Source organism: Podarcis liolepis, assembly GCF_965112155.1.
Source record: "Podarcis liolepis genome assembly, chromosome: 4".
In the NCBI taxonomy this organism is placed as follows: Eukaryota; Metazoa; Chordata; class Lepidosauria; order Squamata; family Lacertidae; genus Podarcis; species Podarcis liolepis.
The window spans coordinates 64,412,273-64,429,378 of record NC_139558.1 but is presented as its reverse complement, the minus strand read 5'-3'; the positions used below and the strand labels follow the sequence as shown (position 1 = coordinate 64,429,378).

Genomic DNA, 17,106 nt, shown 5'->3' with positions numbered 1-17,106 from the left:
TCGTCTTGCAAAGCAAGCCCATAGGGAAATTCATCTTGCGAAGCAGCTCAAAAACCGCAAAACCCTTTTGTCTAGCGAGTTTTTCGTCTTGCGAGGCATTTGTCTTGTGGGGCACCACTGTATTAGCCTTTGATTCACATATTCATTCAAACCTCATGGAGAAACTAAAGTTTCACTCTGCTCCCAACTTTTGGAACCTCTGCCTCTGAGCACAATCCTGTGTCGTGTTCACTCCAAATCAAGTCGTATTGTGTCCAGCAGGCATACTTCCAGGTAAGTGTGCTTAGGGCTGTAGCCTTAAGAGTCCTGCATTCTTCTCTGAAATATAATCCAAATTCTTGAAGAGAGGGAGCTTACATATTCTTTAAACCCCAATTCTGACTCTTATGTTGTGAAAATGAATATCAAAAGGCTTTATCTGAATTACTTTTCCAGATATTACTACCCATCCTTTCCAAGCAGAAGTTAGCAGGGACTTCCTGGAGTCTTTCAGGATAGCCATTAAGATCTTTAGATATCTGATCTTAAGTTTATGTGCCTCATTCATATTTCACACTGCTAGAGCAAGGAAACCAAGTGCCTTGCCTTGGCAAAGAGTAGTAAGGCTCACAGCATCCAATTAATTTCTTTCTCCACAAAGAAACTGGAGTAGCTTACCTGTAACAGGTCTGGGAGATGGTCCACAGTGTCACACATATGGATGACTAGGAAGTGCTTCCTGCAAGGAGGGAGGGCAGGAGCACATGCTAAGTTGCCAGCCATGCAACCCAGGAAATACTTATCAGTCATCATAGGTTCTCACCTGACTCAACCTAATGTATCATAGAAACCATCCTAGTTAATCTCTAAAATCCTAACATTATGCTAGGGGGAACACTTTCTGAATGTCTGTGTAATCATGACACAGATACACTGAGACAAATTTATGCCTTGCTTGCAACTGTATTTGTTCTACAAGTTTTCATTTTATGTTACAGAGTTGGTCACAGAACTACCTTGAGAAGGCACCTCAGTGACTAGAACACACAAAACAGCTGATAGCCAAAGACAATAGGCCTTTTTGCTACTAGTCATGTATTATGAAGAAAAGAGAAGGTCAAATGTTAACCACTCTCTCTTTATGCAGGCTGATTTAGTTATTTGATCCTTAAAAATCACCTTACTAAAGGGAACTTCTTAAAGAGTTGTATCCAATGTTAGTCATACTCATCATAGACCCACTGAAGTTAATGGACATGATTAACACAGGGCCATAAATTTCACTAGGTCTACTCTGTGTAGAACTTTACTGGATTCAAACATACACATTGTGGTTAGTTGTTAAGGGCACATAATTTTATTCTACTTCTATATTTTGGTTTAATTTTAAAGTGTATAAACCACTCCATGTCAAAAATGTATTTCTGGGTAGTATCCAGATACATTTAAAATTACAAAACAAACCAACAATATGTTTTAACCAGCAAAAAATACCGTAATCTAAAATACCCTGACAAAACAAAAGGTTTTAACTTAGTGCTAAAAATAAGCAGTGCAAGTACCAGGCATGCCTCCCTCAAGTGCTTATTCTACAATAGGTGAACCAACAAAGTGAAGGCTGTCGCTTCTGTACATAGTTTGCTTTTCCTAAAGATGGAGCATAGAGAAATTGACTCGTCCAATTACCATAGCAGAATTTATACATGAGAAATATAGGCAAATAGTATAAAAATCAGAGGAGGCCTCCCTTGCTTTGAAATGGAGAAATTAGGATTTACACAATGGCAAGGCCTTCACACATGAAGTATATATTTATACTTAAGCACAAAATTTAGCATGAAAAATGGTCCAAGTTCTTCAGATGCTTCGGTTTTAATGATGCTCTATAAACATAGAAGGAATGTGTTGTGAAAAGGGTTGTTGACTTTTTGAAGTCAATTGCCTGAAGTGTCTATTCAAATGGATAGACACGTGAACATTGTTCTCTAGTTCCAGTTTCTTCAAAATATGCAAGATTACATTATTCATACACCCAAGCCATATGGACATTCCATTTGAAGACAGTAGCTGATAAGCTACTTTTCTCATGGTGAAATCCTTCAAGTCTACAACTCTACTTGTCTCAAGATATTTAAAAGTAAGCTAAGATATTGTGAATGTGTCCATCTCAAAATAGATAAATTTCACCTTATATTTTGTTTGCATATTCCATAGTAGTTAACAAGAGCAAATATTATATTTCCTTAAAGTAGCATATCTTCTATATTAACAGAAAGATTTCCATACCTTGTATGCTGAGCACATTTTTTATAAATGATATGTTGTGTGAAAATAGCACATCCCTCTGAGATAGTCTTAAACACAACATGAGGTGTGAGCCTTGCTAAAAAAGCAGAATTTCCACACTCGGAGGATTGTTCAGCTTCCAATTTTTTTTAGTATGCTGAATACTTTAGAATGCACTATTCAGTGTGGATTGCAAAGTGTGGTACTGATCCAAAAGGTCCAGAAAGTTTTTGTAATGCATCCTTTTGTTTGCGTTGACATGTCTTTTGGATGAGGCACCATAAGGAAAAGCACCCACTACAGTGTCATGACTGTTGTGCTCATGTAATGCTACACATGAAATTTTTGTTTTACCTGTCATTTTTTTCCCAGTGACTTTTATTGATACAACAACATCGTTCACTATGTATTGTAGAGAGTGGTTTATCAGTCTGTTTGTCCATTTGTTCTCTATAAGTTCAGATGCCTCTTGAGATATTGTTGCCAAACTCAGCCACCATTTTGAATCAAAGTGCAGGACTGAATTGTCACCTCCCCCCCCCTTTTTTGCATAGGTTTGTTTGGCTGCCTCTCAAGATATTATTGCCAAGCTCAGCACAAGCACTCCCAAGGTGGGGGTGGCAGATGCTGTTACAATTTAGACACCAGGCAACCTTTTGAATCAAGATGGTAGACCAAAATGTCAATTTCACATGATTTCACCTATTTTTTGGCATGCATTTGATGGCAAACTTGGCATGAGGGTTTCTGAGGTGAGGATGGCAGTCTTCAGTGATGTTTGGATGTGACTTTGGCATGATTTCACCTGATTTTTGGTGTGACGGGTCCAAACACAAATTGCACTATCCATTTAAAATCAAAATATATCTTTGGTTTCTAAAAATTCCTGGACAGGGTTGGACACTCCCTGCTAGTATAATATATATAGCATAATTTGTTTAGAAATGTGTGTTGCCTCTGGGAAGGTTAATAAATATTGTGGTACATATATATTTGGCCCTGTAGCTACTATTCTTGTAAGATCTCATATTCTGTTCATCAAGCTGATTACATTTCTAGATATGTGCTGAATCTGTTTCTGAGCATTAGCTAGGAAAGGTAGAGGGTTCTTTAAAAGTCACAAAGGGATTAGATTGAAACACATATTCCAAATCATTTAAATCAAGCAGAATCCAAGAAGACAAGACTTTCTGAGTTACTTTGTATTACTTGACACAAATAATAAAACTTGAGCTTTAAAAAGACAAAGAAGAGAAAAGCCACCTATCTGATGTCAAGTAACCATTAGTCAGCCCAAGCACTGCTTCTGAATAAGACACATAGACAAAGGAAAATCTTAACTCTTGTCTGACACCTGTCAAATATACGGTCTGTCTGGCTATGAGTTCTGTGCACAGTGGCAGGAAAATTATTTTTTAAAAGTGTGGCATCTGCTACAGAGGAAGAGGACTGAAAGAAGACTTTTTCTCTTCCTCTTCCTGGCAGGGTATTTTTACAGGCTCCTTTACCACTTCTACACCATGTGCATCATTATTTTCCATTGAAATGTTACAGGTGTTAATTGATAAGGACTATGCATAGCGCATTTCGAGATCAAAATGTATTGCTTCAAACAGCCTGCTCTTGCATACTTTCAGTTACAGAACTACCATTTGCTTATCTGCCAAGCATCATTGCTTAGAAGCAGTGAAAAGAGGAAAAATATTTCACACTTAAAAGGGTGCAGAAATTCTAATATGCACAATATCATGACAAGCATCATAACCATAAAAACATCATATCCACGTTTAATCAGCACATCAATTTATCCTAAGTCAGACATGCCCTGACCACAGACTTTGTAGGTCCTGACAGGGAAATTGGCATAAAAATGGAGCCAGTGTGGGTTGCGCTTTCAAAATGACCCAAGGTGTGATGAGCATAATTTTATTCCAGGTAGCATTCTCTCAGCCTCCTAATTTTGTGCTAAATTCCTGAAGAATCAAAAAAGTCTATATATTCAAAAGGGGATTGTAAAGCCCACTGATTGTTCCAGCCTGCATAGGTTTTTGCATTGCAGGGGGTTGGCTCTCAGGGTCCCTTCCCACTCTACAAGTCTCTGATTCTATGATGCTGCCTTCACATTCCACCAGTTCACAGAAGCATCCAGGAGGATATGTTTCCACCAAGCTTATGTGGTGGTACTATTTGTGTGAAAAGATGCCTCTGTATGGGAACTGTATGCAGAGCCACATTTTCAATGTAAATTGTGAAAATGTGGTTACAAATTTTTTGACTACACATAGATTGCACACAGGCTCTGCACAATAAGGCTTCCCTCCCCATCCTCTCCATTGCAACACCTGAAAAATCTTTCGGGGGAGTTGGGATCCTTGGAAAAGGCCTGGAATATGCCACAGAGGGGATGAAGTGGGAGGAAACACTGTGTGGGGACGCAGAGACAGGAAGCATGAGAGACAGACAAAGAGACAAAGAGGCGGAACGAGAGAGCTGTGTCTGCTGAATTTCAGATTCAATACCATTAATTTCACATTAGTTTCACATTGTGGTCCAGTTCACATTGTCAATTTTGCCATCGTGCTGTGGTCCTGTATTTGTGTGAAGCAGATTCATGGTGACAGATTTGGGAGCTACTTACACAAGAATAGTTCCCAGAATGTGCAAGTGCTCAAATTAACATGATAGGACACACCACACACCAACTGGTTGGAGATTGGGTATGCATTAACACTGGTGCTAGAAGTGGGATTCTGCTTCCTAAAAGGAGGACTGTGTGTCAAGGAGTGCCTGAGGTAAAATAGAAGGAAGAATGGTAAGATTCCTGGAGCAGATGAAGTTGATGTTCTAGCAGCAAACCTAAAAGCTAGCAGAATGTTACCAGCAGCAACACCAGTGGCTCTCTTAAGAACTGTGAAATTCGCTGTGGTGGCCTCCCACATGGAGCTGAAGAAGAGTTTGGAGTCTCTAAGGTCCCATCTGCACTATACATTTAAAGAAATATCATGCCACTTTAAGTACGCATGGCTTCCCTCAAAGAATCCTGGGCACTAGAGTTTGTTAAGGGTGCTGGCAGTTGTTAGGAGACTCATATTCCCCTTAAAGAGCTACAATTCCCAGACTGCCTTGGGAAGAGGGGCTGATTGTTAAACCACTCTGGGAATTGTAGCTCTTTAAGGGGAATATGAGTCTCCTAACAACTGCCAGCACCCTTAACAAATTAAAGTTCCAAAAATTCTATGACTGCTTAAAGTGGATTGATACTGCTTTAAATGTACAGTGGTACCTTGGGTTAAAATCTTCAGGTTACAGATGCTTCAGGTTACAGACTCTGCTAACCCAGAAATAGTACCTCGGGTTAAGAACTTTGCTTCAGGATGAGAACAGAAATCGCGTGGCAGCGGCATGGTGGCAGCGGGAGGCCCCATTAGCTAAAGTGGTACCTCAGGTTAAGAACAGTTTCAGGTTAAGAACGGACCTCCAAAATGAATTAAGTTCTTAACCTGAGGTACCACTGTACAGTGCAAAAGAGGCCTAAGTGAGTAGATGAGAGCCTTATCTCAACAGCCATTACCCAGTAGCCCAGCTACAAAGCACCGAGACCAGAGTGGCCAAGAAGATACAGGGAGAAGATGGACAGCTGAAGTTCTTGGACCATGAAGAACTGCAGTGAGTAACAGAAAATTAAGACGCTTTGTCCAGAAGCCTGCCTGAGTGGAGAGGAGACCAGAAACCCAGGAAAGAAGCCTCAAGCTAGGAAAAACAATGGGTTGGAAGGAGGAAGGGAGGCAGTGTCAGATAAGAGAGAGCTATAGGCTTGAAGAAATGAGATACTGCTGATTTGCACACTGCTTATGCACTAGCTGTGGAAGAAAACGAGCAGCAGGAGGAGAAGAAGCTGGACACACATGTGTCAGGAACAGCCAGCTAGCACTTGAAGAATTGGTGTCACCTCTAAAAGACAAATAACAGGCTAAACTCCAGTAGACTAGAGACAAAGCAACAGCAGAGACAGAGATTACATAGAAAAACAGCTAAATTCCCCTAATATCATTTGTGTTCTAGAAGGGCTTCCTCTCCTAAAAAGAGTGAAGGTTTTGTTTGTTGGCATCTGTCTGTCACGGGAATCAATGGAGTGCAACCCTGGGGATGAAGTCAAAGCGCTGGAGAATCACAGTGCCTGCTTTGGCTCCAGAGACCAAGAGCTCATAACCATGTTGTTTTTGCTGCATTAGCAGCCCGGAAGATACTTCTCTGGGGTGCTAGCTTGAGCAGTGTGTATGGAGGTCCTATGCTGCCTAAACAACAAGACCCCACACTCGCCCTGGCTGAAGTGGTCCAAAGAAAAGCAGAGCAGTATGTTTGGTACCAGCCTGACTGCAGGAATTGCCAGAAGGAGGCATACAAGACGCCATCCAACCATCTTAGAGACTCCACTCTGGATTTGTGTGGCGTTTACCCCATAGCCTTTTCTTTTCTCAAAGATATCCTGAAAGGGAGTGGTTATAGTTTATTCCTTTAGGTTTACTCCTGAAGCCTTTCTTATGAATATGAGGCTGCTAGAGCCAAGTCCCTTTCACAAATGGGAAAAAAGTTTTTCCATTTGTGAAATGGAATTAGCCTGTAATTTGTATTTTATTGTGATCTGCCCTGGGGGCCATTCAGCTGCAAGGCAGTATATAAATACACTAAATAAAAATAAATATGGAGGTTATGCCTGGGAAGCATGTAATGCAATAGTGGGGTTATTTTTATTTTCTCCTCAAGTGGCAGATGCTGTCTAGTAGTAGTAGTAGTAGTAGTAATAAGAATAATAATAAGAGTTTGGGAGTGGGTTTAAGGTTTGTGAAGAAAAAAGTAATTTCAGCTAAAACTCAAACATATACAGCTTCACTCTCTTAATGCTATTTTTAAAAGTGAGATAGTTGAAAAGACAATTTGCATATATCATTAAATTTCCAATTACCATGTAAATGACAACCAAAGCAGGCAAAGAGTTCAACACTTTGCTTGGATAAAAAAAATGTGTTGATTTTAGAAGTTTTTTCATCAGATGTGAGGCTTTGAGAGTATGTACCTATCATCAGTCTGACGATGTGAACAGCAAATAAGCCTGCAATCCTTTCAGGTTGAAATAGCTTACTTTAAAAAAATGCACAGCAGGAATCCTTTCCCAAAACTAAAATAAATGACAAAGTAAAAGACCAGTCTTCCATAGGCACTTAATGAAGACATGCTTCAAGGGGTTTTCAGTACCAGAGATCACTTTACACCCCAGGACAAGAGAAAAACAGTAGAGTTTTGCAGTCAGAGGCTGCAATCAAAGGAGAATAAAGAATATAACAAAAATATATTGCTTGTTAAATCACTTACAGTGGTTTTCCTTTGGATTCACAAATCAAAGTTATAGATTGTCCTTCTTCTGGCCATAACGTGGAAGGGATTATTTTAACTGACGGAAGATCTGGAAAAAGATAATATTTGATGAATTACATTAAAACTGGACACCCATTGTATTATGCAAAGCATTTAAACAGTGTGAGATTTCACTTATATATCCATGGACTTTAAGATTCTAAATTGTCCTTTGCCAACTGTGAGACCAGGTGGTAGTATGAGATTGTGCCGCGGCTTGTTGGTGAACTATAGCTTCTGCCACTGAGCACCACTGAATACGGACTGGGGCCTAATGCCCTTACAAGAGGGTGCTGCACTGTAACAAAAAAGCTGCCAGGACAGTTTCTGGAGCAACTAGCCATGCTTGGTAGAGGTGATGCCATCAGTGGCTAGTGTCAGGAGTTGCTATTCACTCTGTAGCCATGTACCTTTACTCAGCTGAATTAGCAGCCTTGCTACCTTCACTGCCACACAGAAACACTCTCCAGAAAGGGTGCTGGACCTCTTCCCCACCCCAATTCTGTAGCCCTGTAGCTGCATGCTGTAGTCTACCAATGAATCACTGAACAAGCAACAGCTGGATTCTGGAGGAAAATAAAGACAAGCCTACATCATTGCGGGCATTCCTTGGAGAGCATGGTTATAAACAGATTTGCAATTGAAATAGAAAATAGAAAAATGAATTTACTGAAAATGAATAACAAGCACTCCACACAACCTTTGCATTGTAGATGGATGTGAATATTATTACAAAAAAGACTGCATTAAAAGTATTCAAATGAACATATTTATTGGCATAGTAATCTGAATTCATAATAGAAAGTCTTCCATGAGCTCTTATAAATTTCTTTTTTTAAAAATCTTGCATTACTGAGGATATACTTTCAGGAATGCAACAGTATTTCCCTCCTTTGTGAATATTGTGAATATTCCTTGTAGTCTGATTTTTTAAAAAACCCTCAAACCATTTTTATGGGGACATTAGATAAGAATACCACACTGTTGTATATAATCTATGCTAAACTTTAAAATATTATTTCTGTTTTATGCAATCAACTTTCAACAGAAAAGTCAGTCCTTGTCACTAGAGTGTGCAAAAAGAAAAGAATCTCAGATGAAACTTGCAGATGAAATAACATTTGAATAAGGTCTGGCTAGGCCCACACTGGATCCAGCTGAATTATATCAAACAATGTAAATTGGCAATAATCCAAAACACAGTTGAAAAGGAACCTGGTTCATGCTTAAAATACTGGTATATCCCCCACTTTATCTGTTGTCTCCAGTGCTTTTTTTCTTCCATATAATCTGGCATTCACTTCTATCAGGAAAAGTAAAAGATACAGCATGGTGTAATGGTTACCGTGCAGGGCTAAGGCTGCATTCAGACATGGGTTTTATTGTATTAGATTTATCGATTATAATGCTAGTGCTGGGATACAGCCCCCAACTTGGTCACATGAAATTACAGTGCAAAACTCCTACAATTTCCCAAGTTAACAGGGTTGCAAATGGTTGTGGTTTTTTTCCCTGGGAAAAATTAACATGAAATTGAGTGCTAAACTTCCACATAAATTAACAAAGAAGAAAATGTTGGAAAGATGGGGGAAAGTTTCGTTTGAATGCAGCCTAAGAGTGAGGAAACCCAAGTTCAAATCCCTATTCAGCCACAGAGCCCCTGTATGACCTTGAAATAGTAGCTCTCTCAAAGCCTGACCTTCCTTATAAGGTTATTTTGAAGATAAACTATGTGGTGAGAATTATGTATGCCACTTTGAGTTCATTGGAGGAAAGATGGAATATAAATGTAGTAATAAAACAAAAACAAAACATTCCTTGAGGACAACTGCTGGCTCCTATTCTACTAGCACCATCCACTCACTATGAGAAATATATATTGTTATAATTATTTTTTTTGGGGGGGGGAGACCTCTCTAAAACCCAAGAAATTAATGAATGACAGGATCTAGCTAATATTTGGAGTATTGAAGGGAAGATTCCAGACCAGTGGAAAAATACAAGCTAAGCTTCATTTCCAAGCCAGGGTCTCACCTGCTATAGAGGTGTTAAAGTGACAAAAGGTACTGATGGCCCATGTCAAGGAGGAATCCTTAGGCCTGGGCAGACAGCGATTGCCAAGTCTACTCCCCTTCCTTGGGGGGAGGTGTTGCGGGAGGGTATCCAGGACCTCCCAGTGACCCGGCCGTGGGCGGAGGGATGCCGCCCGCATGATAGGGACTCCTGCCCACATCACGCCCCCCCGCTGGCCAATGAGGTTGGTGGGAGGGCTGGCTGCCTTGTACCCGGATTCCACTTCAATCTGGTACCAGCTTTAGGAAAGGTATTGTTGGCATGATTGCCCCCACCCTGTGGCAATCAACATAGCCAACAAAATTGCTAATTTTGCGGTGGCAACTATTGAATGGTCGGGTGACACGGTTCCATGCCAATACTTTTGACCAGGAGGCCTTGTTTCACAATGATGGTGTTCACCTTTCTGCTATGGGAAATATTTGGCTGTCGAGATCGCTAAGGGCATTAGAGATTGGTTGCAGGTGTGAGGGTGTTGGCGGTGAGCCTTTGGGGCTTGAGTGGTTGTTAGGCATTGGGTAAGCCTTGTTTATGGGAGGGGAGGCTGTTGCCTCCGCCTGCCCCTCTACGTTAAGAGTATCCCGTTAAAGGGATCCGGGGGTATGGATCCTGTCTGAAACCTGGGCGTGGGCTAGGGCCATGCCACGACCCCATTGGGGACCCTGGGGTGCTATTAATTGATGTATATCATAGGGTTCCCCCTACAGGTGGTTTACCCTTAGAAGACTCCCTGCAGAGAGGCAGGAAGAAGAAGAGTTTGGATTTGATATCCCACTTTATCACTACCCGAAGGAGTCTCAAAGCGGCTAACAATCTCCTTTCCCTTCCTCCCCCACAACAAACACTCTGTGAGGTGAGTGAGGCTGAGAGACTTCAGTGTGACTAGCCCAAGGTCACCCAGCAGCTGCATGTGGAGGAGTGGAGATGTGAACCCGGTTCACCAGATTACGAGTCTACCACTCTTAACCACCCAATGCCAAACTAAACCGCTCACATCTGTAACGAATAAAGTTGTGGCCTATTTTATCCCATTAATATAAACATTCGTGTCCGTGTGTTTATTAAGAATTCAGTGTGTTTATTAAGAATTCAGCCAGTTATAAAAACAGTTAGAATTTGGCCAGAGGGTGCTTTCAGTCAGCTCCAGGATTGTTTTGAAAGTACTGATTGGAGCATGTTTGAACATCAAGATCTGCACAGATACACAGATGCTGTACTTTCTTATATTAAAGTGTGCACCGATAATGTAACAACGGAGAGGTGTATTAGAGTCTATGGGCACAGCAAACCCTGGATGACTGCTGAAGTAAGGTCACTCCTGAAAGCTTGGGATACTGCCTTCAAGGCAGGGAACATAGATATATATAGAGGGGCTAGAACAAAGCTCAGGAAAGGCTTTCAGATGGCAAAACAACAATATAAGCTTAAGGTGGAGAATTGGCTAGCCGATAACAACACGAAACAAGTGTGGCAGGGACTGCAGCATCTAACCAATCATAGGCCTCCTGATAGGTTTCTGTCATGCCAAAAGGTTTTCCTGACCTCTCAAGGCCTTCAAAATGTGTCCCTCAATAAATAATAATAGAAAAAAATGATTATGCTCACGTTCCACTCACCAGTCACTCCCAGTTAGGCCCTGGAGGATTGATCAGGGGTCACTGTGGCTCTCAGCCTGAAGAAGGCTAGCCATCTTTGTTTTATTCTTATTCTTAGGTTGAAAGACTCTTAATTACTACACAGAACATGTACTTTCAAAATACCAAACAGTAAAGTGACCGCATTACTTATATGGATTTCAACTATCTAGCTTGGGTAGCATTTGCTTGCACATCTTTATTTTTTTTGCAAACAAATCTGGTGCCTGCAGTTCTTCTTCTCTTGGTATTTTGCATTTGATATTCATTTTTAATTAGAAGTACTTCTATTCTTTCACGGCTTGTTAACACTTTCATTTGGGAAGCTCAGCTTTCATTAGCCATGTGAATAATCACTATTCATTGCAGTAAAGTCCATTTCTTGCAATAACCTTGCTCTGACCTGATTACCCGTTAAACTACAAAAAACAGTGTCTAATTAGCCCATCAGTTCATGTTCAAATTCACATGACCTAGCTTCATTAGAAAAGGTCTGTAACATAAATGTCTACGGTCTCCCCTGACTACGTCTAAGGAAAACATTTCTTAGCCCTGATATGCCTGCTGGATCATACTAGGAAAAATTGTAGCACTGCAGCCATCCCTTCACTTCCCTATCAGATTCCACCTGGAAAAGTGTTTCCAATGGCTTTGTTTAGTTATAACTGCCACCACTGTGGATAAATATAAGAAACATATATAATGATGGGTTCTGAAGAAAAGAAATGGTTTCCTTCCTTCATTCTTTTCTTTTTGGTTTCCTGGAGTGAACAAGTTGTTTCTTTCATTCTTTTCTTGTGGGCTTCCTGGAGGCAACTGGCTTTCCTTTGATTCAAAACTACCTGATTTACAATGAGGATGTGTAACCGAGTGATCACTTAAGAAACTCTCTAGCAGGCAATCCAAACCCTGAACACAATCACTTGGGGGTAGTTACCAGAAGTGTTGGGAGCTTGCCATATGACTGAGCCCCAACAGGGGAAAAAGGCAGGGGTATAAGTAAATAAAAAAATAAGAAGATGTGATGATGATGATTATCTTGATTTAAAGAGGATAAAAGGTCAGCAAGTGATACAGGGTACACACATATTACAGAAATAAAAACCATATTGAAAGATATGGGGGGGAACACAACATAAATTCTACATTTCAGAAATGTGCTTGTTTTCCTTCATTCCACTCTTTTCTACAAAAAAAAAAAAATCTCTTATTATTACACGGCATGAATACTTATTAGAAAAGCTTTATTTAGTTCTTAGAAATAATATGAATTGCTGAATTCAATTAGGTACTTTCAAGAAAGCTAATATCCTTAATCCCTTTGTGTTCAGCTCTTTAAATGGTTGATTGAAAGTTCTGAGAATGCTTAAATATACACCTGCTGTCTCTCCTTCTGAGACCTTGAGTGTCAAAGCTTGATTCTACAGACTGTTTTTTCATACTTCGCTTTAATACTTGAAACAGTTGGAGATGATAGGTCTTTTTCTCTCTCTCCAAACTTCCCAAACTTGGGGAAAATGTCTGCATTGAGTAAGCAAATCCAGGTTAAGCACTGCTAAGGAACCAGAGTAATGGGGTGGGGAGCAGTAGTTGTGTGTTACACTTCAGGGAGGCTTTTCAATGAGACCTTTTCTTAGCTCTCTGACAAATAATAAAGCCAGTTCACTCTGAGAATGTTCCTAGAAGGGACCATGTTGTACAACTCATAAGCTAAGGCAGTGTATATTTAAAGCAAAATTTAAGTATGCACTCACAGATCCTGGGAACTATAGTTTTAATAGGGTGCTGGGAATTGTAGCTCCCAGAGTGGTAGTTCCCAGGATTCTTGGGGGAAGAAAAGGTGCTTTAAATGTATGGTGTGCACACAGTCAGAATCTGTTTAAAGCACCTTTTCTTCCCCCCAAAATCCTGGGAACTTATACTCCTAGGTAATAACAAAACTAAACCAATTAAACCAGTGACCTAACAATAGGTTGTCTTATCGCTAGTATGTATGGAAGTGTGTAATGTTGCATTGCTCTTTTATATCTGACCTTTTGCTGTTCAGTTCTCTCTCCATTTTGGGAGTCAAGATGTTCAGGTGTCCACATGTCCTGTAAACATTACGCATGGTGTAGACATATCATTTAACCCTGGTCTACATTTAAATATTCTGGCTCGTCTTCCCTCTTCATAATGTTTTGAGTTAGTGGGGGAACAGGGGTACCTCAGATCCCTAGGTGCCAGATTTCTGTCTCTAGATTCTTGGGTGCTGGGGTTTAATCAGAGCTGACAGGCTGCAGCTTGTTTTAGTGCCAGACAGAGGGCAGAGGGAGATGATGGCACTGACAGTAAGCCATCTACAATACAAAAAAAAAACAAAAAACCTACAGGTAACTGAGGAGGAAGTTGCCAGGGTAACGTGGGTGTGGTGTAACAAAGGAAAATTATCACATTTTAAAACTAAGGTTAGAATAGCAGGGAGAAAGGGAGGAGTTGCCAGGCAAGGGGTTTTCTGGAAGGAGAAGCAGGAAAGAGGGAGAACTTGTGGGGGCTGAAGTTAAGAACCACCTGAAAGTAGGTCAGAGGTATGGAAATGTATTGGATTCTGATGCTGCACTGCTGTGGGGAACAAGCCCCGCTCGAGAGGTAATGGTGTGAACTCTTTTCCTCCACCAAGACCCAGGTATATAAAATAAACCATATCTCTTGAAACACTGCAGTCTCTGCTGTGCCTGAATTCTCAATGGGAAAAAAACAACCTTGGGTGAATGCCTGGAACCCCCTGGAATCTTGCTATTGCTCGGCAGAGATTGGGGGTGGCACGCAAACTATGTAACGATATGAAGAGAAGACCTGCTGGAGAAGAGCATGGAACAATTTAGTACAGTACAGAGTCCCATTTCTAACAACAGTCAGCCAGATGCTTCTGGGAAGGCAGCAAGCATGGCATGAAGACTCCCCCCCCCAAAAAAAAAAATCGTCTGAGAGGATATCCCCATTTGTTTCTGAATAGCTAGTATTTCATTTCACAAACTCAAATATTTGAAAGAATCCACTAGCAGCTTCTCAAAAGAAACTGCAAATTGGAGAGAGTGAAGAAAGATAAAGCTTCTGGGTGGGGAGCAGTTTCCCACTCTCACCTCGCTGTATTTAATTTAATAACATTCAAGACTGAGCCACATAAAAACCCAACTCTCCAGAGTGAACCTGAATAGCTATTCAAGGAGGTTTATAATTGTTGTAGAGTTTTGGTGACCGGTTGCAGTCTGTGATAAGTCATAGAATCATAAGAATTGGAAGGGACCCTGAGAATTATCTAGTCAAAGCCCCTGCAATGCAGGGAATATGCAGCTGGATGGAATCTGTAACCTTGGCATTATCATCACCATGCTCTAACCAACTCAACTATCCTTGCTTCTTGTCTTTAGGATCTAGTGTCATTTCTTCTTTAAACCAGAGACCAGAGACCTAATACTCAACTATAAATGGTAAAAGCAGTGTTGACTCACAGTGCATGATCAACAATTTAGATTCATTTCCCCCATTATGATAATAAGCCTGCCATCTAGGCTGGGTTACTCTGATTTCCCTAGGTTCTGGAGACATACCTGTTCCACTCCAACACAGTTGTGTTTAGGAGCTGCACAGGCTTCAGAGGTTAATGCATTTATGCTTCTAAAAGTATTGCAATCCCTTTGACAGTGGCTCAACCACACACCTTCACACTGGATGAAAAGATAAGTGAGCAAGCCCTATTCTGGAACAGAGCCATAGACTGTTTGGAGAGGTGCTGAGAACTTCAATAGAGCTCTGAGAAAGATAACTGATACGTGCACAAATATGTGATGGTGCATTCTTCCCACTTGAGTTTTGAGGGGCTTCATCTGATGGAGGGGAGATAAAAGCTGTGGCTATGTTAGAGTGTTTGGGAGAAGTTATTTAGGGAAACATCATGGACAGCTACTCTTACTTGTCTATTCACAATGTCTATATCAATGGAGGAGGACCTTCTTCCAGAGGCAATGAGATGGATGTAAATATGATTGTTGGTGCATAGGTACTCACTAACCAGAGTTAGTGTAAATTACAGTTAGCGTCTACTTCAATCCATGAGTGGTATCCAACAAAGTCATTCTATTAATTGAAGGATTCTGCTTCCACAACAGAACTTCCCCACCCTCTCCCCTCTCCCTGCACCCTTGTGCCCTCCCTAAATCTGTTCCAGAGGGTTGGGGGAACCACCAGAACAGACTGAGGCGCTACAGGGGGCAAACCCAGAGGGGAGAGGGAGGGCAAGTGCCTTTTTACAGCCAGAAGTCCCTGCACTCATGGAACTACTTCACTGGATACCTTCCCCACATTTTTAATTTTGCTTTGTGGCTGATCACACACTCTATTCTGGCTAATCAGATGTAACAACTAACTATCGTTGAAGTTCCTTAATAATATGAGAGTTCAGCTTTTATTTGCACTGAATGGTAAAAAGAAACAGTGAAAGGAAAAGGTGTGGACTTTCCAGCAATTGGAAATCACTTGGGTGTGGGTCTTTAAAAAATATAACCATGCCACACTTAACAACATCTGCAGCCAGCCTTAGAGAACAAGTGCTCCAGACTCAAGCATACTAATGCAGTGATTGCGTGTGGGTGAAGTTTTAAAGATCTTTTTAATAGCATTTCATATCCTAGAGTGCACCTGCTCTCTAATCTTGCCTTGTTGAACTCATTTTACACTATATTTATATTCCTATTTAATTTTTGTGCAGTCTATCAGCAGTTCCTTCTCTGTGTGTCACAGAGCAAATTAGTATGATTTAATCCACCATGTATCCAGTTTGGCTTCCACCACTTTATTTGAAATAGTGAACTAAAACTAATGTTATATCTCGATGACTTTATGACTTAATGACTCCTGAATATTTAAAGCTTTAATATATTTCTCTAGTGTTTTTGCTATTGTTATGCCGCTGAACCACAACAATTCAAGAAGTATTCTGAAAGATTATGGGGAAAAGACTACCTGGTACTAGCTGAACCCCTACTCAGTCAGAGCTTTTATACCATTTCCTGCATAACTAATTCATTTATTATCTTTTGATTTAAAAAACATAAAATGATATTTTAGTATTTTAGTATATTCATATTCTACGTGTTTATAGCACCTGTCTTCCAGATTTCTATTGATTTCTTTCCTAGCTTGGTACCTCTACAAATCACAGCCACATTTCCAAAACATCTAAATATATAGCTGTGGAAAAGAGGTGATATAGTATTCCAGGAAGACATACTGCACTCATAATTACATGGGCAAATCCAACTTGCTGGTTTTGTTCCATAAAAAAGGACACATTTGTATAAATGTACCCAGCAATTTCAAACAAGTTACTTAAAAGCACTAATCACTGCAGTCTTTTTACTTGTACATAAATATTCTCAAATCGTTACAACGTCTGCAAATATAAATATAAGGCAATCACATAGGAAATTGTTTTTTTTATATATATATAACTCTGACATTTCTTTAATTATTCCAGGAAACATTTTTCCCCCATTTCTTTTAATTGCAAGCTGAATGAAGCATTTGGTATTTTGTGCCTAATAAATCATAACAAATTTAAATGTTAGGCCTATATATGTTTTTAGGGAAACAACAACAAATGGATCTAACTACATCATACAGATGATTTTCTGTAGATCATAAGGGAAAAAAGATTATGGGCACGATTAAGCCAAAGTATACT

At 40.2% G+C, this 17,106-nt stretch overlaps 1 protein-coding gene across 5 annotated transcripts in view; it reads right to left on the bottom strand.

Annotated features, from left to right (window-relative positions):
• Positions 1-17,106, bottom strand: part of CADM2 (cell adhesion molecule 2) — a 365,701-nt gene that overhangs the window by 79,299 nt on the left and 269,296 nt on the right. For all 5 annotated transcript variants that reach the window (XM_083498679.1, XM_083498681.1, XM_083498682.1 and 2 more), the window contains one exon: positions 7,636-7,726. In XM_083498679.1, coding sequence (XP_083354805.1) covers positions 7,636-7,726 — 91 coding nt within the window. The remainder of the gene's footprint in view (positions 1-7,635; positions 7,727-17,106) is intronic.